Here is a 25,122-nt window from a genome sequence, read left to right on the forward strand (position 1 = left end):
AAACGGTTGTTTACAGCAGAACCCTCTACTTGTTTTCACCTGGTTTCTGTTGAGGAAGCTTGCATAAGCAAAATGGAAAAACCTATAATTGTGCAAATGTTTGCTTTTTTTCGCTAAAAAACAGTGAGCCTGTCTGAACACTCACAAAAAAACGGGGAGAAATCAGATGTTTGCAATTTGACTATGGAAATGCGACCGTCAGAAAACTTCCATCTACATGGTGGTCATGAATCTGATTTAAATTTTAAACATAATAACTTTCCATGTTCTTGTCACCTTAAAAAAAACCCACCCGTCTGCTCTTGGCAAACATGCAACTGACTGTATATGAGAACTGGACCGAGTGACCCCTCCCACAACAGGAAGTACCTGCTCGCCCAAAAAATCCCTTAGACTTCTATTGAAAAATAAAAAGCATAACGTTCTTGCTAATCCTAATTTTTTCATATTTTTGCTGTAGCGCTAACTATTCAAGTGACCAATCAGATGTCTCAATAAAAGTATGTGGTTTGACAGATTCTCCTGAGCTGACTTTCAGTGGAAGGGGTGTGGTCTTCTAACATACTTAGGATTGGAGAGAGTGGTCGCCATAGAAACGTGGACTCAGACCAACCACTGTTCACTGATGATTCCTGGTTCCAACATGGTGACGTCTGTACCGCGACTGAATCGACTTCATTTCGTTAGGAACTGGAAGCAAATCATTTTCTATGCTTGAAGTTACACTCAAGCTATGCCAAAATTCTCACTCTAATCTCTAACTACTAAAAAACAATATAGTACCCTGGATTTTAAAAGCAATTCAGAAACGATGCTCACTACTTCACTTTCGCTTTGCTAAACACCAGAAATGATGTCACTGATTTCACAAAGTGAAAATTGAATCAATTCGAAGATTTTATGTCTATTCGTGACTCCACTCTGTTCTGACAATGAAAATGTGGATGATTTATTAAAAAACTACAGATTAGAGGAGTTGTTGCAGCTCGAAGTTGTTCGACCGCAATGCATTGTGGTCTATATTCGCTAACATAATGAGCATCGATGCATGCTAGTTTTTTGCAAAAACTTCTGGGAAATTTCTAGTGCACTTTTGGAATATTAGATTTGGACAGCACTAGAAAATGGTATCGCACTATATAGTGAGTAGAGAAGGAATTTGGACGTAGCCTCAGTCTTTCCAGTTCTCTTATGCAGTCAATAGTTGGCACCAAAGTTCATAGCGTTAGCTTTGCTAATGTGGGTATGGATATGTTAACAAAATAATTTAAAAAATGCTTTTGTATTATTATTATCTAAAATATTTTTCCTCAGATAAGAGCATCCAAATTATCCTGTCTACAATTTGACTTTAAAATGTCCAACAAATTTGATCAAATAAGGATTGGACATTTGGTGTGAGTGTCAACAGTCTGAGCTAACGGTCTGTAGAAAACACATTTTTCCGCTTGTAGATGAAGATAGAACTTAAAAAGCATAATCTAGACCCATTTTATCCCCCATATTCTTCAAGAAAATGTAATTAAAAGCTTTAAATAAAAATAATCATCAGTGTCTATTTTTATTGTGGTTTTTCATTTCCATAGCCAACAGTAGACGGTGATAGAATATGCTGATTTTTGGTTTGAAAGGTGCATGCAATAAATGTAAACAACTATGTCATATTAAAATATATACAGTCCAAAAGAAAAAAATAAAAACTGAAACATGCTTCATAGGTCCAGGTTTGGTTACCTGGTTAAATAAAAGTCTGTACAGCTGAATGTTGTCCATGTCATTGTCCTCTGACTGCACAAAATGGGATTTATTGTTATGTGATAAAAGAAAACGAGAACAATGTCGCTCCTGAACATAGCTTCTTTAAAGTGCTTCTGCTTTTGTTTATTTCTGTAATTGGAAAAAGATTAAAATAAGCAAGTGATGCATAATTGATGAATATTTTTGATGAAGAAGATATCTAGAAAAAAAAAAAAATCTTCTTTTCAATTGATTTCATTTGATCAAATAATGTCCCGATTTAGTCTTTCTGCAAACCCCTTTGGTCAGTTTCCACTTTTCAAGACGTAGTTTTGTGCGATCAAACAAATGAAGAGTGTCACACTAGCTTAATGTAATGCTACAACGACAACAACAACAACAAAAAGATTAGAAGAGAATGTGGGTACTTCATACAGGTTCCCTTTAAATGTCACTTGCTGGAGCAGAGCATATGTAAAATGGAACGGACCATAGGCTAAAGCTGCATACACGCCCCAGCTTAGAGATAGAGATAGGAGACCCAGTAGACCAGGTTGAAGAGCGCAAATGCAGTGGGGAAAAAGATGCGTGCATACGAGTCTATCTTGGCGATGCGGATGTGCAACCTGCCGTGCCGCCAGGCTCCGGAGCGGCAGTCTTCGAAACAGCAGAAGAAGCTGGTGCAGTCCTTTCCGTCTAGACACTCGTAGCCGTACTCCTCGTCCCGCTCCTGCATGTGCGTGGCGTTGTTCATTTGAATCGCCGTGGCCGAGCGCGGGCGGATGTCCACCGTTGGTGTCTGCTTTTAACAAGACAAAATGACAGTCACCGGGGGTGCTGTGGTCAACATTTTTGCTACGTTTTTTTTTCCTGATCTGAGCCGGCAACATGTAATGTGTGAGTTTAACCTGCATATGAACCCTACTTCCTGTCAAGAAGTACAAGCGGACCATGAACTGTTGGTGTAATTAAGGAGGATTGCAGAAATAGAAAAAGGTCAATCTCAGTGGAATCCATTTTTAAAATGAAACCTTTAGGCTGTGGTACAGCGGGTACCTGGAGCAAGTGTTTTATTGTTTCACAGTGGCCCATATTGTTTAAATTAACATATATAAAGTTGGATGAACGCTCTCTACTGCTTTCACAATTATTCCACTGCTGAAAACACAAGAAAAAAATTATAAAATCTTATTTTCTTTCTTTTTAAATATTTCATTTATCACACCAAAGGAGGGGAAGTGCTTTTAAATGTATACAGTGCATCACAAAGCTTGATATCTTTCCAGTCCACTCTGTCTTATTCTAAGTGGGTTAATATAAAGCTCTATTTTTTCTAAAAAATCTGCAGGGCACATGCCTGTCATCTGTGAGTCCTCCTTAAATAGAACAATGACATCAGTGACTCGGTGTCCCTGTCAGTCCAAAAGAGGGTCAGGAAGTGTTCAAATGGGGTAATTTTAACCGTGTTTTATCTTCAAACACCGTATGACCTTCATGCAAATTGGAATTCTGCTGTTCAGGGCTTTTAAAAAGAGGTTCACCCTACTGGTGGTGAAATTGTCCGTTGACTTTGCAACCGCACTTGTCGACTCATTATTGACATTTACCAAAAGAAAAACAATTACAGATAGAAGTCAGTGATGTCAGTTTACTTTAAAGGCCAATTCTAGAGGTAATAGTTGGTCCTTTAAATCTCGTTTCCATTGAGCGATCTGGTAAGGAGTGGTACGGTATGGTCCAGGTAAGTCTGGCCAGTATTTCCACTCAGTTAAGGTTCGCTTCCACTGAGCGCTGTGTTTTTATGGTGAATGCGTGGTGTAGACCAGGAGTCTGCAACCTCCAGAGGCACATGTGGCTCTTCTACCCTTCCATTGTGGCTCTATGGTTAAAAAACAGTTTTAAAAACTAACCGTACTGAGCTAAAATATTTTAGACATCAGATTTTTGTGCGCCGTATACCAATGAAAATCAATTGGAAGTCAGAAAACACAACCAGAAATAACTGATTTATAAAATGGATTTTCTAGTTTTAAACAATATTTAAGGGCGCCTTATTGGTCAAAAATACAGTTAGAGTCTATTTATTTTTTTAAATTGGACTCATGTATTTTTGGCAAGTAAATTTTTTTTTAAATCACTGCTGAAATTACACTTCCTGTCTTAAAGTCTTTCATGTCTACTGGTATTTCCTTGATCGTGTTAACAGTTGAAAAATTACAGTAAATCAAAGAACATAAACACTGGAGCTCCAGTGTTAAAGGGGTAAGCTAGCTGGAGACTGTGTAAACAGATGGATGATGGGAAATGGGGGCGGGTTTACTCCCTTCCAACAGTCCGGCCCCCAATTCAAGTACTGCTGCTCTGCAGAAAATATGTCCTAGAATATTACACCGTTTTTTTTATTTTAGCTAAAAAGGTCGTCATGGTAATTTAAAGACCACTGGGAACACTTTTATAATAAATCCAAACTGATAGGACTTTAAGAGTTAAACTAGATTTGCAATTCCTGAAGAAATTGCGTCTGATTGCTGAAAGCATTTGTCTCAGGTCTACAAAAGCATGCTAATAATCGAAATAAAGGTCAGACATTGCAGGTTAAAGCATGTCATGTTCTACTGTTAGCGTGCATCCTAAAACAAGCTTCATCCACTGGTTCACATCATTTCAGCTCCTTGCAACTTCTCATCTTTTCCCAACAATAGTGCAAAAAAAACACAAAAAGAAAAACCTGCCGTCCCTTTGAAAACGATACATAACCACAACAAAACAACATATGGGTTAGTTTGGGCATTTTGTCCTCATTATTGGACCATATGTCAAGTTAATGAGGGGGATTAGCAGAGCAGGTTATGGCTCGGTTCTCAAAGGGGATTGGTTGCACTGAAAGGATTCATGGTGGAATCGGAAGCAGAAGGAGCGGTAACAGCCTCCCGCCGCATGGCCCGGTCAAGCTGGGTTGCGCTCACTTGGTGTTAGCAGAACGTAAATAAATAAAAACAAAGAACCGGCACAGTGGCGTTGGCAGCTTTAACTGGCTGAAAGTCGACAACCGCACAGAGAAGACAAGGGGAGGAGCCTACGGGTCATCAGTGGAGGATTCTACACATTTTAAGCTAATACTGCAGTTTGACTCAAAATCTAATACTTGTTTTATAAAACATTATATATCAATTGAGTGCTCTTCAGGGGAAACTGCATTGAATTTGTCAGTGAATTTTTCACTCACTATATTTGGCTTTTTTTAAACATCCGTGGATTACAGTTTTAAGCGAGGACCTCTTACATTTTAATTAGCTTTTCCTTAGCGCACCGGTTGTCTGTTTCAGTCTGTTAAGGCTCTGCTGACTCTGTAGGAAGCGTCAGGTTGAGAAGCCCAACAAACACACAGGTATAGATTTACTGGCAAGAAAAAGGAAAAAAGAGGAGGAAGCTGTTGTAGCAGCTGCTTGTTTGCCGTTGAAGCAGCAACACAGAGTGAAACAGGACAGAGGAAGCCAGAATGAGTCCGGGACCACAATATCCTTCTGGACATAAGAAATGTGGAATGCTTATTAGGATTTTTGGAGACGCACATAAGCATGTCTGGCTGGCTGCCTCCGCACTGTACACTGCAAAGTGGCCTTTTGAAGGCTATCTCGGTATCAGTAAGAATGCAGGGAAATAAAGAGGTAACAGAGACAGGCGTATTTGCTGTTTAGCTGACACAAAAGCTGTGAGGTGTTGGGAGGGGGGGCTCAAAGAGCCAAAATGCAGCAGACACATGCAGTCAGACACAGGCAAAATACCTTTGAGGAAAAGAGCCGGAGGAGCTTTTGTCCAGACAGTAGAAGAAAAAAAGTGTTTTTTTTTTGTTTTTTTTTTTAAAGAAGGTAAACAGAAAACAGGAAAATCAAAAATTAAGAAATGTGTGGAAAAAAATACTGTAAATTTCAGAGGAAAAACACTGCAGGGAGACAAAGATCACAAGAAACAGACACAGAGGGAGATGCATGTTGGGATATGAGCGTATCTCACATGCTTCTTACACCAGCATCAGCTCAGGAAAACAAACCAAAAACAAAACATTGCTGCGGAACTAGAAAGATAAAATACACACAATCCACAATTAACACAACCCAGAATGTGTTACGAACTGAAAAAGGCTCCAAAGTAAAAATAATATACTCAATAACAGGATTCAATCATACTTTAATTTCATAGAAACGATTGAAAATAAAATATGATAAGAAAAGCAATAAAAAAGGAAAACATTGTCATAAAAAACAGATTAAGAATAACTTTATGATTACCTTTTTTATATGCATAAAAATGATATCTATAGTAGTAAAACAGCATTAGAAACAGAAATGCAGCGTTAAACTAACTTAAATTTATAATTATGTTCATTGTTACATGTTTTTTTGTTACAATCACCTTAATGTTGTGGCATTTGAGAGATGGCAAAAATCTCTTTGTCATTGACTGCATTAAAGAACTGGAACAAGTGAGTGTGACGTTTGCCAAAGAAAATGGCTCCAACAAAATTAAGGTTGTATTCGGACTGTAAAAAAGTGGATACGCTTAATTCAAGAGAATTTGTCCACAGAGAAAAAATATGGCACTTGATAATTAATAGCCAGAAGTCCCTCCCCCTGCTGGAGCGCTAAAAATCATTGGCTGGAAGTTTTCACCTGGAAACCCCATTTCAACCTTTTTTCCAGTTTCTTCTCTCGCTTTTTTTGGACGTTTTTTTTTTTTCTCTGTGATGAGTGTCACAGAGAAAAAAACAGCATTCCGCCAGCTTTTTCTCCGGAGGTAAACGGGTGTAGTTATACAAATTGAAACACTTTTTAATATTAACTTGAAAGAAATGAAACGATTACGTGTTTTTTATGAACCTGCATTTATCTGACCACATTTCAATGAGTTGCTGTTGCATCGCTGCTCCACGTTTGTCCACTAATAACCGGCTACGGTGGCCCTTATGGTCCAGTTATTTCGTTCTCGGAGCGGATCGTGTTCAAACTGAGGAATCAGAGCGAAAGTACCGGTCCAAGATGGTCCGAGTAAACATTTCTATGGCAACTACTCTTGCCAGTCAGGAGTGAGCCTGTTGGAAGTCCACACCCCTACCACTGAAAGTAGGCTCTGTCAATCAAACATTTCAAATGTTCGACATGAGACCACATACTTTTGAGGCATCTGATTGGCCAGTTTATAATCTGAAGAACTAGAGGAAGAGTTCTTGATTCTACTGAGTAATAGCTGTTCATTTCTCAGAAAAAGTCTATGGGGTTTTGGCTTTTTGGAAGCAGCAGGTACTTCCTGCTTGGAATCTGAGAGGGGAGGGGTCACCAAGTCCAGTTCTCATGTACAGTCAATGGGTACTTTTTCTACGTACAGTCTACAGTTATCACTGCCTATTTCTATTCTACTATAAACAGCTAATGCTGTCAAGAAACGAAAGAAGCTGCTCTATAAATCTGAATGTTAATGCAGATATAAAAAAAAACGTGAATATTATTGACAATTTATTAAAAGAGACATACTCGAAAGTTTCTTCCTATACCATCTGACAAATCTCAACTCTGCAAATCTTTGCTGAGCTGTGACTCCATAGTTCTACCTTTGACTTCATTACTCATTCATATATTTAGGACATACCGTGTGGATGACCTTAGCTTTAGATGCTAAAACTGGATTGCCCCACTTTCCCATTCAAGTTCTGGGTCAATGCTCTTGACCCGAGTGCAGACCTTTTGTTTTAAATCGCTGTACCTTCAGCAGATCAGTAAACGAAACAACTATTTTCATGTACTAAATTTAAAATGAAAACTCAATGAGACTAAAAATAATCTAGTTTTTTTTATCAAACTGTAAACAGACAGGACTTGAAGCTGTGAAGAGTTCTCTTGTCTGTGTTGAGTGTTAGGATATTTAGTGAGAGCTCATGACCATCAGACCAAGCTGCAATGATCTCTCCAGGGATTACAGGCTCATATGAAGCAAACACTTCAGTCATGTGACTCTGGTCTGAAGTACAACCACAACAGATGTGTGATGGATTATTAAAAGATTTGAACTGCAATTCTCACTCATTGTGAGGGGTCAGATGCTCTTGGGAGGATTTCTGATTCTACTATAAGGAATAAGGTTAGAATGCCTAGAAGGACAACCATTTATGGAGTTGAACATCTAGATATCTGGAACTTTTTGATTTCAAATATTTTTTTTTTTCATTTTAAAGGGTAACATTTTTGAAAAATCTGGAGAAATGGAAGCCGAGTTTTAAAGAAGGCTCACCGGGTTTTTCTTCTTCTTGTCCTTTTTGGCGCTCGGCTTCCGGTTGCTGACAAAGTAGTGCAGCGTGCCGTACTCTATGAGGGCGGCGAAGACGAAGATGAAGCAGACGGACACGAACAGGTCCATGGCGGTCACGTACGACACTTTCGGAAGCGATTTTCTAGCTATGGTGCTCAGTGTGGTCATGGTCAGCACAGTAGTGATGCCTGCGTGGGGGGTGTAGAAAAAGAAAAACAACATTTTTATTTGTTTGTTTCGTGAAATGAATTCTAAAAGGTTCTTATTAAATATGCAGTACAGCAAGAACATTCTGAACCTTCATTATCAATAATTAACCTCTAAATCTGCATAAAACCCAATAATTATTTTAAATTTGTCTTTGCAAATAATTGTTTTCCTTTTTCTTTGAAAATGATGTCTAACATTCGGTGGACTTTTTTAAAAGCTGACACACACAAATATAACTGTTTAGTTTCCCTAAAAGCTGCAGAATTTAAAATTATAATAAAATAATAATAATATTCATGACAAAATAAAAGTGTAAAAAAAAAAACATTTTTTCTTCGAAACAAAAAGCACACACCTACAGCCGTAAACGGAAACCTGAAAAGTCTTAGTAAGCACCTTATAACTGCAAATTGTACCTTTTTTTCCTGTTGTAAAAGTGTCACACAAAACCAAACTTGTACAAATCTCTGCTTTTTTTAGGCTCTCATTATAGCCGGCAAACATGTGTAACATGTCAGAGTGTTCTGTCTAAACTGTCACTAAACTAGTTTGCAGGAAACTGCAGATTTAGGAGGTTAAAAGGACTGTCAAATTGTTAAAATAAAAAATAAAAATGTTTCACGCTCTATGAAAGCACTTCTCAAGAAAAAGGGAGATATGATTAAAATCTCCCTCAGATTAGGAGTAGAATTACCTGGCATACTGAAGATTTTAAAACAAAATGCTTCCACATCACAATTTCTTGCACTCTTTCATGGATCGATTCAAAAAAATTACACCCGTTCTACACATTTTACCAAAACACTGAGTTGTCATGTTCCAATCTAACGTTGTGTTGAAGTGAAGTTGTTTATAGTCTCGTCGTCCCTGCAAACCTTTAACAGACGGATGGTCATTAGGGGATGGTGAGCAGCTGTTTTACTGGCCTCTTGATCTACATTTTTCACAGTTCAACTACTGCTGACCACAACACTGACGCGCTGCAATTCCTACATCTACCATATGGTTACCCTCCCCGTGTTGTGTTTGTCTTTAAATAAAGAGTTTCATGGAGGCAGATGGAGGCTCTGGTCTATGTAAATGTCAAAGGTCGTAGCTTTAAACACTCTGGATATGTTGAGGAGAGGGGTTCAGGTCTATTTTTAAAGGATTATATTTATTTATTTATTAGTTGCTGCTTTACGGCACTTTGTGCTAGTATGGATGAGAATTACTATAAAAAAAATTAAAGACATGTTTTACAAAAAAATTATGTTTTATGCTTTTTCCCCCTTAAAGTTTTAAGCTCTAACAGCGCGTGTCCATTCTCCTCCTCCCCTCCACCTAACTTCAAGGGCTGCGTCAGTTAAGGAGGGGTGCAGCACTGGATAAAATTATTGATCACGCCAAACTTTTGAGATATTTTATTATGGTTTTAATTTTTACATTTTTTAACACTTTACACAAAATGAGTGGTATGTCAAACTGTGAAAAAATTTTTAAAAAAAATTAAAAAAGGCTTGAGCAGATGCCGCTCTAGGCGGTCGCCTAGCTCGCCTATGCGTAGGGACAGCTCTATCTAGACCCCACAAGATAGAATAAGGGTCAGTGCCCTGGATTTAGAAGTAATTTGGAGACCATGCTCACTACCTTTTTATAATTTTTTTTGTTAACTGCAAATAAGATGTCACCGATTTCATGAAGTACAAACATTTCAGGATGATTAATTATGACTCCATTGTGTTCTGATGATGAAAACATGAACTTGTTATTAATAAAAAAAAAAAAATAAAATAATACTTTCTGCCAAAATTGTTCAAACGCAATGCATTGTGGTCTATATCCCCCAATCTAGTGAGGATGGACGCACACTAATTTTTTGCTGGGAATTCTGGGAAATTTCTAGGGTGCTCGATTTTGGAATTGTTGGCTATGTAGGAATATGTTTCCTACTCACTACATAGTGCACTATTCCAAAATCGAGCACTCTAATTCACCAGAAATCTTTGCAAAAAACTATTGTGCATCAATGTTCACAACATTCGTGAATATGGACCACAATGCAATGCGGTCGAACATTTTTTGCAAAAAAAAAAAAGTGTTTAATTGTAATTTTTTGAATACCCAACCACATTTTTATCATCAGAACACAGTGGAATTATAAATAGACATTGTGAAATGTTTGTTTTTTATTAGATTTTCATTTTGGGAAATCAGTGACGTCATATCCGCCATAAAAAAGAAAAAAGAAAAGTAGTGAGCATGGTGTCTGAATTACTTTAAAAATCCAGACATTAGATAGTCCCGCACTATCTAGTATTTTAGTAGTTAGGGGTTAGGGTGGGGATTTGGACATTGCCGTAGATTCAGACAGCACTACAAAATGTTAAATGCACTATATAGTGAGTAGTAAAAGGATTCTGACACAGCTCAACCAACATTTGTTATCTACTAAAAGTTATCAGAAAATTGAATTTCTAATGAACAAATGTAGATTTCAACCCAAAAAGCAGATACTACCCAGCATTTATACACTTCACCCAGTATGCAGAGTGTAAAGAAAAAGAAAAATAGAAGGAATATGAGGGGCTTCAAAAGGAAAAGGAAGTTTAAAAGTTATGCGTTTTGAAATAAATTAGACATTTTACCATGTAAAATCTTCAGTTCCAGTCAATTTGCCTCTAAATGAAAACGGCCAGTCGTTCAAACTTTGTGGGCATGTAAACTGACCTATTGATTCATCCCTGAACTCGGTATGAACTGTATATCAGACACCGGCAGGTTTAAAGCTCTTATTTTGTGTGGGGAGTGATATATTCCTGGTTTGGATTGAAGGATTAACAATTATGTCATCTGCAATAATCGGCTTTTCATTCACAAGGCTGCATCCTGCATTATTATCTTTCTAAATTAAGACATTTGACTCAGTTTTGCCAAGAATGAATGGTTTTTATTGCTGCAAATGCAAACCGACATACAAAAAGAAGCCATTTTTGAAGAGATTTAGGAAAGATAAAGTAATAACAGCAGCAAAGATAAGAACTTGGCCATAAAGGGATTTCTCTCCAATCAGTTATTCTCTCTTATAATTACAGCAGAGGACTTGAAGTGAAGCTTTGGAGCCTTTAGAGAGCCGTGTGACTGATATGTGCGTCACTGAATCTTAAGAAAACTTCCAAAGCTGTCAAGGGAAAGTTAAAAAGCTGGCAAATTTCCTTGAAATTCACACTCCCTCCCCCGGAATTCTGTACCCTTTTTTTTTCCTCTGCATTCTTTGAAGTGGCCACCTGCATTATCATTGCGCTGAGGCAGCATCTCTGCACCTTCCTTGCTGCATTGCATAATTAATGCCTCATTAGGGCGTGCATGCAAACATATGTGCCAGGATGGGCTCATCTACTCGAGATGCACTAGATTTCTAAGCAGCTGCCCGCTCTCTGAGGGGAAAAAAGAGGAGGAGAGACAAAGTTGAAGGAGAAGAGGAAAAAACAACAGATATAAGAAAGAATAAGCATACTGCTTTACATTATGGCGTACGAGCACGACGGGTCTCCTGATGCGTTTTACATCAGGGAGTAATTAATGCCAAGGAGACCTTCATGAACCCTTTTAACTGGAGGCTGTTTTTGCCTTTGGGGGGCAAAACTAACAAAGCTGACAAACTTTGAGGAAACTTTTTTTCTGACATTTTGTTACACAGGAAATATATTTTAGACAATTGACTGTTTATTTGTTTTCTTTTTTCACTTTGTTTTTCAACTGTGTTTTGTGAATCCTTTTGGAAAATATTATTTTTTTTAGCCTTTCTAGTCAAACTCTCCATCTTTTTTCACATTTGCTTTCCATATGTTTGTACTCCCTTGTTTTTAATTTATATTTTGCTTTTGGTTACATGTTCATTGACACTGTTTTTTTGTTTTTTTTTCATCTACTGCTTATAAAACACTTACTCCGTCACCCGACTTCCTCTTTCCTCCACAAAAACAAACACCTATTTCAACCGGATACCAATTCCAGCTGACTGGATGACACGTTAATGAGGAACGGGAAGTCTAACCTTCGCCTGTGGGGGCAGAAATGTGTCACAGGAGTTTGCCGAAGAGTTAGGGGCAAATGTGGAAGCAACAAAAGTAGCTTAAAGCTCACTTTCCCCATAAATTTAAACAAATTAAAAAAGAAATTGGTCTTACAGACTTAGATTTTATTTTTGATACAGTTGACATTGGCCATTAGGACTGTGTTGTGTAAGAGCAGTCTTTCTGTTCTCAACTTAATCACGACTCACTTGACAAACACTTGAATGACTGAAAAACTTGCCTGTGAAGTGCTGAGTCAAATGGAGCAAATAGCTCAAACCTAATGATTTTACAAACACTTCTGCCAAAAGAGATTTAAGAGATGGAAAGGCAGCTTTTGAAATGACTGAGTTTGTTTCCATAAATCTTTTTTTTGTTGTTTTTTTTTAACTATAACCCTTGCCAATTAAATGTTTGGTAACCCATTCTGAAAGATTTAAATTGAATAAATCAGGATTATAATTCTGTTTTGTTGATTTGGGTGTTGACAAGTCAAGGTAAAATCTTAATAGCCATTATGGGATTCTCATTTCCTTACAAATTATTGAAGGTAGAGGTGTGTAATGGCAAGAATCTGTTGATATGATACATATTGTGAAACACGTCTCATAATACAATACATATAGCAATATGTCCCAAGACTGTACCAGCATCATTTTCTATTTTTAACAGAATGCCTTAGTTTTTTTGTAAGTCATTCTAAGACTAAAACAAAACTAAGTAATACTAAATATCACCCCGCAAAAGTGACGGTGTAATTTTATTCTAGGGTTAAATACTATCCTTAAAAAGTGTTTTTTTTTTCAGTGGCAAACAGAAGCACATATTCAAATATCTTTTTAAGCTTATTTCTACTAACGGCCTGTTGTGCAAAAAAAAAGAGAAGAAAAAAATGAATAGAATAACTTTTAAATACAGAATGCTAAACTTGGGAGAAATCTACAGTTTTACAAAGTAAATAAAAGCATTGTAGTGTCACTAATATTGACATATTTATAAAAGAAAGAAACATTTTGTTTAAATAGGCTAAATAATACCTGTATCTTCAACTGCCTTTCTCACCATTAAACCTAATAAAAATGTCTTCCTTAATGTGACTCAACCTTTGGTATTTCTAGGCCTAGTGTTGATTAAGTTTACAATTTTACTAACAGTAATTATTTCCACTCTCTGTAGGGAGTTACTGGAAATTGAAGACAATATTTAAAATAATCCCACCAGTAAACAAAAACACAGAAAGTGAATAAGTTGACTAAAACAATAACAAGACATTTTTAGGTGTTTTAGGTCCTTGTTTCCACCACTTAAAATCCTTGAGACATTAAACTCTTAAAGCTTGTTTTCATTGCATTTTTGTAACTGATCAAAATGTTGTGGGTTGTTCTGATGACATTGGCTTGGACCACCTTGAAACTTACATATTCTAATAAACTGTTTACTCATTTTGAAATAACACAGGGGGAACTTAAATGGTGCCATTAACACTTAAGACTATATTTAATGAAACATCAGTTTGAGTTTGTTTAAAAGCAAAATATTACAGAAATAAAAATAAAAGACGGCACCATGTGTTGAATTGTGTGTGAAAAGTATTGCTGGACTTGATTCCACTGAAATATCTAACATGCTTAATACATGAAAAGGCTGATTATTTTTTATTATTTTCTTTGTGAAGTATTCGTTCAATTTGTCAAAAGTCTGAGGCTGTTTGTATTTATCTTTGTTTTTGTGCCTGAAAACGTAATAAAAAAATAAAAAATATAGAAAAGTACATATACTGCACTAAAAATGTGGAGATTTTTTACATTTAGGATCATGTTCGACACAAATTGTTCTTTAATAAAAATAGAAAATGACAGAATAAAGCCATGGGCTTACATCTAAGAATGTATTCAATGCAGTTTTCACTTAGTTTTTCTAGTTTCTCCATTAACTTTTTTCAGGAGTGGCATTTGATGTTTGGGGAAAATAAAATAACGCTCCTTTGTGTTGCAATACCTAATGAAGTCCTTGCAGGCACTGCATCTTTGTTGATCCAGAAGGAGACCCAGGAGAGGACAACAATAAGTGTGCAAGGTATGTAGGTCTGGATGGTGAAGTAGCCCATCCTCCTGCTCAGGTCAAAAAAGACTGTCAGCACTACGTAGTCCCCTAAGGAGAGGTAAAGACAAAAAGAGAGAACAAGCTAGTGAATTGTGGAACAAAAAGTAGGATACAAGGAACATAAAAATCAACAATTCATTGCATTTTGCAGCATAGCAACACCTAAATGACTAAGGGAATTGATTTGAAGTCCTTAGTTAAAAAGGAAAGTGCTCATTTCACAGTTTATGCTAGAGACCGATCAACACGGAAACATTAAGCAGAGATTAAACAAACTGTTAAGTCTTTAGTACATAATGCAGTGTAACTAGAATCTCACTGCATTGTAGCTCAAGGCAACCAGAGACGTAGAATAAAAGCGGGGGATTCACTGAGCTGGAGAGGATTGTGCTCGGATGCACAAACAAACCCCTCGTTTCCTGCCGGTACTTGGTTGGAACATGAACTCCTAAAGCCAGCTGATGAGCCACCCCTGTGCTGGCTGACCTGAGCAGATGCTGGGCGTTAAGAGGTTGAGGTTAGCCGAGACCAGAAAGACCCGACCCTGACAATGTGCATCATCTGTCCTGCCTGTTTGAAATGCAAAGTAAGCAGTAATGCCAAAAGAGGAAATGTCTCTTAAATAAACGTGTGCCCACTTGACAATATATATATACTTTTTAAATCTAGTTTAAACAGTAAAGTGAATCTGAAAGGCAAAAATGGTTACAGGAAAAACTCATTGAGCAGCACAGTAATAGTCTGACTCAGCCTGCCAATAGTTACTGTCCGCTTTAGCCCGCTACTAATGTACCTGTCTGTATCTGTGAACCTAATGGCACTTCACTGCTGCCCCGCAGCTCAGTCAGATGTCTCTTAATTGATTAACATCAGACAATTACCAGTGTCAGAAACATTCCCCGGCCTCTTGCTATGGCTCGTAACCTTCAGGGCACAAGCGGACTGACTGTCTCTCCGATACGCATCTGTATGTCTGAGTGCGTGCGGGTTGAAGAACTCGTGGCACGTGAAACGGCCTCTGCTGCAGCTGAAGAATGAGCAGCTGGCTAATCATTTTCCTCACAGCAAAGGGCACACAGGAAGAAGAAAAAAAACTAACATCTGTGTATTTTTGATGGAAGACGTCAGCCTATGTTCCATCTGCAACCACGCAAGCTCTGTAATGGGGTCCACGCGGCGTCTAAAGGGACCAACTCGTCATTATACCTCTCAGTATGCGCCCCTTCCATTCACCTCTGATAGTATCATTAAATGAGGCAAGTGCAATAACCCCAGCTGCACAACCATAACAGTTCACAGCTTTCTGCTGATGCAGGCAGGTGCATGGGAGATTACAATACATGGGCTTGGAGGTGGACAGGAAACACACGAAGGCTGCTCTCAGGGGTCTTTCAGCCAACTGGTTTGTTTTTATTAACATAACATCAGCCGAGGCCCGAAACTGAGACCCCTGGCAGCTGAGAAACTGCAGGTAAATACGCTTATTACGGCTTGGTCAGCATCGAAGAGGCTCCTTGGCATTTCCTCAGACCCTTAACTGTAATGATCTTTCCGCTGCCGAGGTGAGGTCATTTATTGTAAAACTCTCCCGGCTACTTTTCTCCTCATCTGCCAGTTTCATTGTCGGCCACAGCGTTTGCTCTGTGATGGGATTCTACTGCCCTTCGTCCTATCAAGGTAATGTATCTGTATAGGATGGCGTGCCGTTACAGCCCAGCAGTAATGCATCAGTTCATTAATGACTTCCTGATTTCCCTTTCAAAAGAAAATGGTTTCTTCGGCAACTTAAATGTTTTCGGGGATAGCGCAATATGGCTATTCAGGGAGCATACTGTTTGGTTCTCCAGATAAACAGTCCCAGTGCAATTAGCGGAATGCACAAACACATTAACTTACACAAACGTGTTTTATGAGGAGATGATTTTGCAGGGCAAAGTTTACAGGCAGAAGTATGTGAGAATGTCCGGATGGGTTATATAGAAGCAGAAGTTTGAAAAAGTGCAAACCCATCAAAGAAAGTTAATATAGTCAGTATTTAAGACTCTATATATTTCTTAATGAGAGTTCCTTGCCATGGTTCTCCTGTTAACTCTTGTAGTTAGTCGGCAAAACATTGTTACGCCTTAGCTCTCGGTAAAATGTGAGGGTACAAAGCTCTGAAATAATCTTACAAATACTTTGTTTAGTTTGTATCTATGTACTTTTACCAATGTTACTGAAAGATCTGGACATTAATAATGTGCTAAATATGATGTTTTTAAATATATATGGCCTTGATGAAAGTATAACCATTATAAAGGACATGGTTTGTTGTCTGCAACCAGGTCCTCTTGACATAAACTGCCACTGGCTACTAGAGACGCTACACTATTGCAGAGTTTTAAAGCCAAACTATTACTCTACTACCGTGGCTTAGTATCCATCTGACCTTTTATGTTTCATTGTTTATATGTTTTATTTTCATTGTTTGACTTTCTGCACATTGGGCCTTCTTGGATGGTGGTGGTAGAAAGGAATGAACGAAATGAAGGTTTGAATTTTAAGAGTTTAAACAAGAGAGAAAATGTTCATGTCTGTCTGAGAAACATGTAGTGAGGGGCTTTACTATCTTAAACTTCTGTAATCCCACTTTGCAAATTTTACCTGTTGTGGGTTATTTGTAGAATGTTTCCTCCTCAAAAAACAATGGAACACAGTACCGAAGTTCTAAAAATGGAACTCCTGACCTTTTGCCCCATTTCCACTGAGCGGTCCAGACTGGACTGAACCAGTATGGTATTTTGAACATTTCCATTATAAAATGGACCCATTAGGCTGGACTGATTCATCCCATTTATGCTTCGTTTCAATTGAGCAGTACGAACGGATTCGACGGATTATTCGACGTGTCCCTGGTCCCCAACCCCCGCAAATATGGGGGAATACAAGTGCAAGAAGATTGCAGTGTGGGAAGAAGAATACAGCTGAAAATATGACAAAACTTTAGTTTTGGATCTTGAGTTGGGGAAAACGCTGGACGGACACTTGCTGTTGTCGTAAAACCTTTCCGGCAATCAATGGATTTCATCCTGTGACGACAGAAGCTCCGCCCTAACAGGTCCATTCCATTTTTCTATGGATCAATGGGGGACCAGAAATGGTACCAGTCGGTTCTGTTTAACTGGTCCATTTCGTAAGGGAAATGCTCAGAAGTCCAGTCTGGCCCGGTCCAGTCCGCTCAGTGGAAAAGAGGCTTTAGGTCCCCCATTGGTTGTAGATCCATAAAAAAAAATGGAATGGACCAGTTAGGGCGGAGGTACTGTCGTCACACAATGAAATCCATTGCGTCCAACCATTGCTTTTTCAGACTCAAGATCCATGTCGAAAGTTCTGTCCTCCTTTTGGCTGTATTCTTCTTCGCCTCCCGCAATCTTCTTCCAAAGAACATTAAATTCTTGCATTCAGTGTTCTCCCTTATGTGTGAGGGTTAGGGACCATGACACGCCAAATCCGCAAATACCGAGAACCGCTATAGTCGCACAGCTTTGACACACAGCTAGTCTACACCCCGCATGTGCCTTGATGCTCCAACACTCAATGGCTCAAATACTCACTTGAATTGCCCGGACCATTCTAAACCGGCCATGAGCGGATCACTCTGGACCGCTCAGTGGAAACGAGGGATTAGAGACAGATGTGTTGTTTTTTTTTTTTTTTTTGTAAACACCAAAGATATCCAAAGAATAATGTTTTCCCAAACAATTTTCATAAACCCCTTTTTGTTCATGAATCGTAGATAAATAAGGTCAAGTGATAGCCTACTCATTTTAGCACTAAAAATAATAGAACTGCCTAAAATTTGACATTCAGTCATTTAAATAACAAAGGCAGCAATGTGGCAGACGACAGCATCATTGTTTGTATTAAGATATGGTCTGTAGTATGTTTATTATGATCAGACATATTCATGGCTAAAGCAATTTACCATGAGTTGATGTAATCTGCAAAAAGCAATAAGAGAGTGGCGGGCGGGATCGTTCATCAGAAAGGAGGCGCAGCTTGACTGCCAAAAAGCCGCAGAGACAACACAACAAAGTTAGACACACAAAGCAGCAGAAGATGAAAAGATTCTTCCAGTATGAGATTTTGGAGCACTATAAAGTTTTTGTTATCCTTTTTGTATATATCAATTATTCTAACGACGTGCTGTGTGATACTGAACCTTAGCAAAAAAGCTGTACAAGAGTTTATAACGGTAAAGTATGGACATTCAGGAATGCTGACGAGAGGAATAAACTGTTGTTTTCTGGTAGCTCAGCTAGAAATCACTGAGGATATGCATGGATGGGGGAGACCTGAGGCACATGCTGGCCTTCCAACGAGTACAGATAAGCTAGAAACACTGCAGAGCTGCTGACAGGCTGTCTAATGGAGCACCTCTGCTGTCCGGGGTCATGTGTATGAAAGGTGACAGCAGCTGCCGTTGTGCATATGTGTGTGTGCATGTGGACAACTGTGACAAAGAAGGGAAATTTGCTAATGACTGGTTGCAAGGGTCAAAAATACTTACACCAAATATAAATCACCACCTTGTGCAAAAATGGCTGCAGGATATGTGTGAGTGATTATTAACCAGCCACTGCGGCGGTGCATTAGACCTCTGCAGGCTCCTGCAGCAAAGGCCAACACAACCGGGCCAAATGACGCTGCAGCAAAAAGATCAACAGCATCATCATGGTGATTAAGTGCAGCAACAAGGCTGCATGATGAAACACCAAACAAGTGCCTGCAGGCTTTGTTTGTCTTATTAAAATTGTGTTTAACTGTGACAGTGACATACGATTATTCCGCCCATACACTCACTTATAGATTGCAAATCATTCAAAGCAAGGTTGTTTATGGTTTAGACATTAAGTAGTTCCCAAACAGTGTATCTGTCAAATAGTTCTAATATATTCATCCAAATGTTTTTATTTTTTCAATACCACATACGTTTTTGATGATGTCCAGGATATAAACAAATTCTACTATGGCATAAGATAAAAACATTCTTCACAAGAAATAAAATGTGTCAATTCTAAACCAGCCGTTTTTTTTTTAAATGTTAAACTATAAATCTGTTTATTTGTTTAACGTCATTACATAAGGCTGCTTCAACACGACCAGGAAAAACATATTTTAGTCTCGGTTTATTTCTGCTTCAGCTGGCACTATGCAAAAAGGTTTTACTACGTCATTTTTCACACTCTAAAGAAAGGTGATTCACATCCATTACGTGAGCTTGAAGTTCTAAAATTAAACCTCCAAGCCTCTTTCTGCCCACGTTAGATATGCCGCTTTGTTCTATTCTGCATCTTATTTCTAATGACTTGGTCAGGTGACACACTAATCCTCATTGATTTGTTCTGTTAAGGAGCTTTTAGATTGAACAAATGAAAGACAACTTTAAATAAATCCAGGTTATCCTAAAAATGAAAGATGATTGAGATTATGTTAAATAAAAAGTGGTAAAAAAAATCTTGGTGGGCTCAACTGATAAGTACTACATGAAAGTATGGCATATATATATTTATATATGATGTAGGTGTTGTGTTATCTTTAGGTAACAGAAATTTGAGGGTTAAGTTTCCAGCCTACACACTTTAAATCTAGCAATATTTTATAGAATCAGGTGGTTTGGTTTATTGTTTTTTAGAAACCACTTAATCTTTATTTGTAATTTCCCCATCAGGAATTGAGGTTTTCTAATTCAAACTTTGACTTATTCTAGAAGTCACTTTTTAATTTCAAAACTTTAGACAGTTTTGAGCCAAAATCTATTGCTTTTTATATCTTGATTTGATCTGCACACTTTTTTGACTTTTTTAAACAAAACTATAATAATTTGCTTGTTTTTATAATTTAATTTTATTTAAATTTTTTCTGCCTTTGGCACAAATTTAATTAACCACAGAAACAAAAAGATAAAAAGCACCACTCTCTAAGACTATTTCTGATTTAAGTATTGGAAAACTATTGTGGCAAAAAAACATTACAACCCACTGCCCTTTACAAACATTTAATTTGATCTACATTTTTCCAGACATCGTTTGAGGGAAGACTGTCAGTCCTGATGGCTTCAAGAATCAGGACACCATAATCACAGAAGGAAAGAAAAAAAAAAGGCTCTTTAAACAGAAACTTAACAAAAGGCGACACAAAGAAACAGATGATGTGTTTAGGATAATTAACAAGGAGGAAACATCTGTGGCAATTATAAATCAGAACCAGGTGTGAGCGTTTCATTGCTGTCAAGAAGAAGAGGTGATTGAAGCACATACATCAAAAAGAATCCATTAAAAGGACTGAATTAAAAAAACTAGGATCCAAATTATCTCTTACACTAATGCTATGTTCACAAGACCACTTCCAATGAAAAGTCTATGTAAAACCACCTAAATGCATATTCTCCAATTAAAACTATTTCATACAATTTCAAGTTTTTACCTCTGTTTAAGCTTCTATGTACAAAACACCCAGTGATTGAACGCATGTTAAAAGTTAAACTAGATTAGTTTTGACCTGTCAGGTACTTGGCTTAAGATGGTAAATTGAATTTCCGATAATACATTTTCAAAATGAAAACACACATATTTTTTAAAAACTCGCATTTATCTTAAAAAGAAAAAAAAACATTTTTGCACTTGTAGGAGATGGTTTATTAGGCGTATTGGAATTTACATACTTCACAAAACTGCATAGAAATTACTTTTTTAAAAATTAAATTAGTCATGTGACTAACAACCGAAATCATTTATTCCATGGCCTCTCCCACATAAAGCTTGCCACTCCATTGTCTAAATAAGGCGTCAACGTCTCCTTTGATTGATAATGATGAGTGAGAAATTTAAATGCTAAAAGCAGAATTTCAGAATGCCTGTGTAGCACATGAATACGCATTACATACCTGGTGTGTACGTACCATTAGGAACTATAGCGAACTATGATCCTTGTATTCATTTTTTTAGAACCTATCAAAGGTGTGCAACACCATTAACAGGTTGCCAGTCTACTACAGGGCCCAGTATGATTTAAAACCAAATACTTAGTTGACAAATTGACTACATTTTCAACAAATGTTTCTCTGGTTTATACCTTGACATTTGAATGTCATTGTAGCACATTTCTGTCCACGTGTGATTAGGTTTATAAAACCCGGGATTCCAGTTATTTAGTATGCACACTGACAAGGATATAGATTACAGACAGTTTCACTGAAGAGTGAAGGAAGGTTAATCCTCTTAGTAAGCAGAGTCCAAGCTTCGATGACTTCAAATTTCATTTCACTGTTGTGTATTTTAGAGTCCAATCCTTCAAGAATATCTATTGTGGATATTAGCAAGATGCAAGCAATTTATGTTCTTTCTAGGGTTTCATTATTGTAAGCACTGATAAGAACATTCATGAGGGTTAAAATAAAATAAATTAAATCTGTTGTCTGAAGATGTATCTCATCAAAGCGTGTCTTATCTAACTACACGCGGAAAGTTCCACAAAAACTCTGCCCTTGCAGCTAATTACTTTGAAATGCTGGGTTGCAGTCTCATAAGCTGACTGATGAGAATAAACGGGACCTTGGCTTCATAAGAGATGATGGAGAAATGAAGACTTGGCCTTGGAACAATTGCTCCGCAGAGTGGCATCAGCTCTAACTGCTTTCACATTCTTAATCGGCTCTATCCGTTCTAGCAAAAGGGTAAAGAAAGACGACGGAACTTAGACGTACGTGCAAACTAACCACTGATACGTTTCTCTTAGTTGAATTTACACAAAAAATATGATTTTAAAATGTATTTTCTTTGAATATTGTTTAAAATATTTCACAAAAAGACTTCTGTTTTCCTGTGGCATCCTATTTTGACGATCAAAAGTTCTTATGTCTATTTTTTACATTATCCCAAGATATGTACTGCTGTGACACATCGTCCTGCAACAAATGGGAGATTTGTGAACATCCTCTGATGCATTTTTATCCTGACACAATTATCTGTGTGAGTCACCGAAACTCATGATTTAGATGCAGTTGTGCTGCAGAAAAATTGATGCTAAAAGAAATACATAAAAAAATACAGAGCCTCTTTTTATCAGACTAAGGTTCCAAAGTAAAAAAAATGAAAAATAGAGAGCACACGAACTATAATCGTTGATCAAATTTTTCTGGATTCCATAAGTCTCTCCACAATGTTTTCCAGTCTTGGCTGAAATACCTTTACAACATTGCACAGATATCAGAGGTACTACATTTGGATTAGCGATCTTTCTTTGGGACGTGGCTCTCTGGGAAAGTCAATAAAAGGACACTGCATAAGGGCTCAACGTTTGAACCTCCTTTTTAGCACAGAAATGTTGTGTTTCATCAGAACCACCATGGAGTTCTGAACTATTTTGTACATCTTGGTCCTGGGAGCTTTCCAAAGCAGTCTACATTGAACTCTATTGATTTTAGGAAGACATTTGATCGCCTTCCTCAAAGTCCAGAGTTGCTGCTTTGCAGTTTGGGATAATTGGCCTTCTGTGCTTAGACAGAGCTTGGTTGTCATTGTTAAGACTACTTTCTATCAATCAGCTCATTTATTTGTAAAGGCAGTTTTCATGAAAACATGAAAAAAGTTATTTACATGTGTCATAGTTCCATACAACCAAAACAGAAAGTCTGGGAAAAATAATAATAATAAAAAAAAACATAAACATTAAAACATTTACAATGTAAGAAATGGGATACAGGACTTTTTTTTTTTCTTGCTAATTAAAATACCTGGAGAGCCACAAAACGGTGAAAAAAATGACTAAAATTAAGAAGGACAGGGGTAACGGATGATGGAGCAGCTGCAGTTATCAAAGTTTAGTACTGCAGTTGTAATGAAAAGAGACCTGAGAAAGCAAAGTTAACCTACTATCCATCCCTCACCCCCTGTCTTCACCGGGAAACATCCATCCATCTTCAAAACCTGCTAAATCCCTTTGGAGGTTCGTGGAGCCTATTAGGGATAGGCGAAATATTGGTGCCAGTGTCTGTATTGGCCGATATTTGCATAATTGAGATGATCAGTTTTGGTCCAAAATGTAAAATTCCACCAAAATTTTCCACAGATATTTCTCTTTCTCTTTGACTGGTGGTTCCACCACTGCCACCTGGAATATGAATCAAGGAGGGAGAGGATTATTCTTCTTTTACTTTTGCTACTGTTTACTAGCGCATGTCCGCCACCTACAGTTGGAAGAGGCTTGGAGTGAAATGTCGAAGCGGTGGGAATCTCATGAATCTCACTCTTGGCGTGTTATATAATTCTGGCCAGGCACAAACCACGAATATTAATTCCTCCTACATGATACATTTTTCAACAAATGGCACTTCTGTGCATGAATATGTCATTATCAAATCTGAGTCCCTGATTGGTCAAAGTTCAACCGGGTTTGACTTTAAATGTTGCGTTTTCTGAAAACGGTCTTAGAAACTTGCGGAGCAACGCGATTTCCATTTGGAGGACCGAAACGTGCATTTACACAGACTTTTCGTCAAAAGAGGTCTCTTAAACACATTTCGAGGGCGGTATGACCATAGCTAAAGGTGAAAGGCTTATCATTGCACAGTGCAGCCTTTACCTGGCAGCAGTGAACAAAGAAATAAAAATGAAATGAGTTTTCTTCATAATGTGGTGAGATTTTCCTTCAGGTTGATGGGCATGAGGAAGAAACTATTTTCTAGAGTATAAGAGTATAAGTCGAGAGAGCAAAACATGTCTAACCAAGAAGAAGAAGAAAACCATATATAAGTCGCTCTGGAGTATAAGTCGCACTTTTTGAAGAAAAGTCTGACGGTTCAGAACAAATCCACCAAGCCCAGTGTAACGAAAAAATTAAATAAAAACAACAATACTACTCTTTTGTTGTGTACAAGAAAAATATCAAAGTTTAAAAGGAGAAAAAACAGATTCTCTTCCATGTTTGACACTTCTACTGTTACTGTCAGTAGCAAATACTTATACTCAAATGCAGAGGTAACAATTGCTACAGGACAACCAATTTTTTGCTGGGAAAATGACAAATATTTGAGACTATTTATGTTTAAAAAAAAAAAAAAACACAAATAAGTTGCTCCAGAGTATAAGTCACAGCCCTAGCTTAACTCCGGAAAATACAGTAAGTGGAGCCACTGCTCCTCTACTTAAGGTAAGGTGGCTTAGACATCTCATTCCTGGTGAGATGAGGTCCCAACAGGAAGAACTAGTCAAGACAAGAGAACTAGTTATCTCCAAGCTGGCCTCCAGAGTCCTTCCTTTCCATGCCCTTGACAAAATGATTTAACGGTTTGTAGAAATAAATTAGGCGGATGGATACACATTAAGTTTGAGGGCTATGGTTTCAGTGAACAGCCCCAAACTTTTTCTACATCACAGCCTTTATATGTTGTCCCCAATCCAGATTCCAACATATTTATTTCATGGTCTTTCCACCATGAAATAAATAGCATTACAGAATACTACAGGCTAACAATCTAACAAACCAGAAAATAATAACTTTCTTTCGATGTGAGTCCCACAGGCATTTTCTTGCCTTATTTTATGCAGGCAGTGGTCGATGGGGAGGAAAACAATTCCCTTACTTTCCCAATCCAATCTCCTCTCCTAAGCCAATTCCTGTTCCCTGTTGTCTTGTGTTAATTACTGGCTTATTAGACTGTCAACTGGAAAAAGCAGAA

The 25,122-nt window shown here is 37.7% G+C and overlaps 1 protein-coding gene across 4 annotated transcripts in view; it reads right to left on the minus strand.

Annotated features, from left to right (window-relative positions):
• Positions 1-459: 459 nt before the first annotated feature.
• gabrg2 (gamma-aminobutyric acid type A receptor subunit gamma2) overlaps positions 460-25,122 on the minus strand; it is a 61,076-nt gene continuing 36,413 nt past the window's right edge. Inside the window, exons 7-10 of one of the 4 annotated variants that reach the window (XM_024265373.2) lie at positions 14,301-14,453; positions 8,020-8,225; positions 5,523-5,546; positions 460-2,536 (exon numbers count right to left, since the gene is read on the minus strand). In XM_024265373.2, the coding sequence (XP_024121141.1) occupies positions 2,258-2,536; positions 5,523-5,546; positions 8,020-8,225; positions 14,301-14,453 (662 nt within the window). In that variant the 3' untranslated portion in view covers positions 460-2,257. Of the gene's footprint in view, positions 2,540-5,522; positions 5,547-8,019; positions 8,226-14,300; positions 14,454-25,122 lie in introns of all 4 variants that reach the window. The other 3 variants (XM_024265363.2, XM_024265382.2, XM_024265392.2) reach the window with 3 other exon arrangements.

This window comes from Oryzias melastigma, linkage group LG14, assembly GCF_002922805.2.
Source record: "Oryzias melastigma strain HK-1 linkage group LG14, ASM292280v2, whole genome shotgun sequence".
Taxonomy (NCBI): Eukaryota; Metazoa; Chordata; class Actinopteri; order Beloniformes; family Adrianichthyidae; genus Oryzias; species Oryzias melastigma.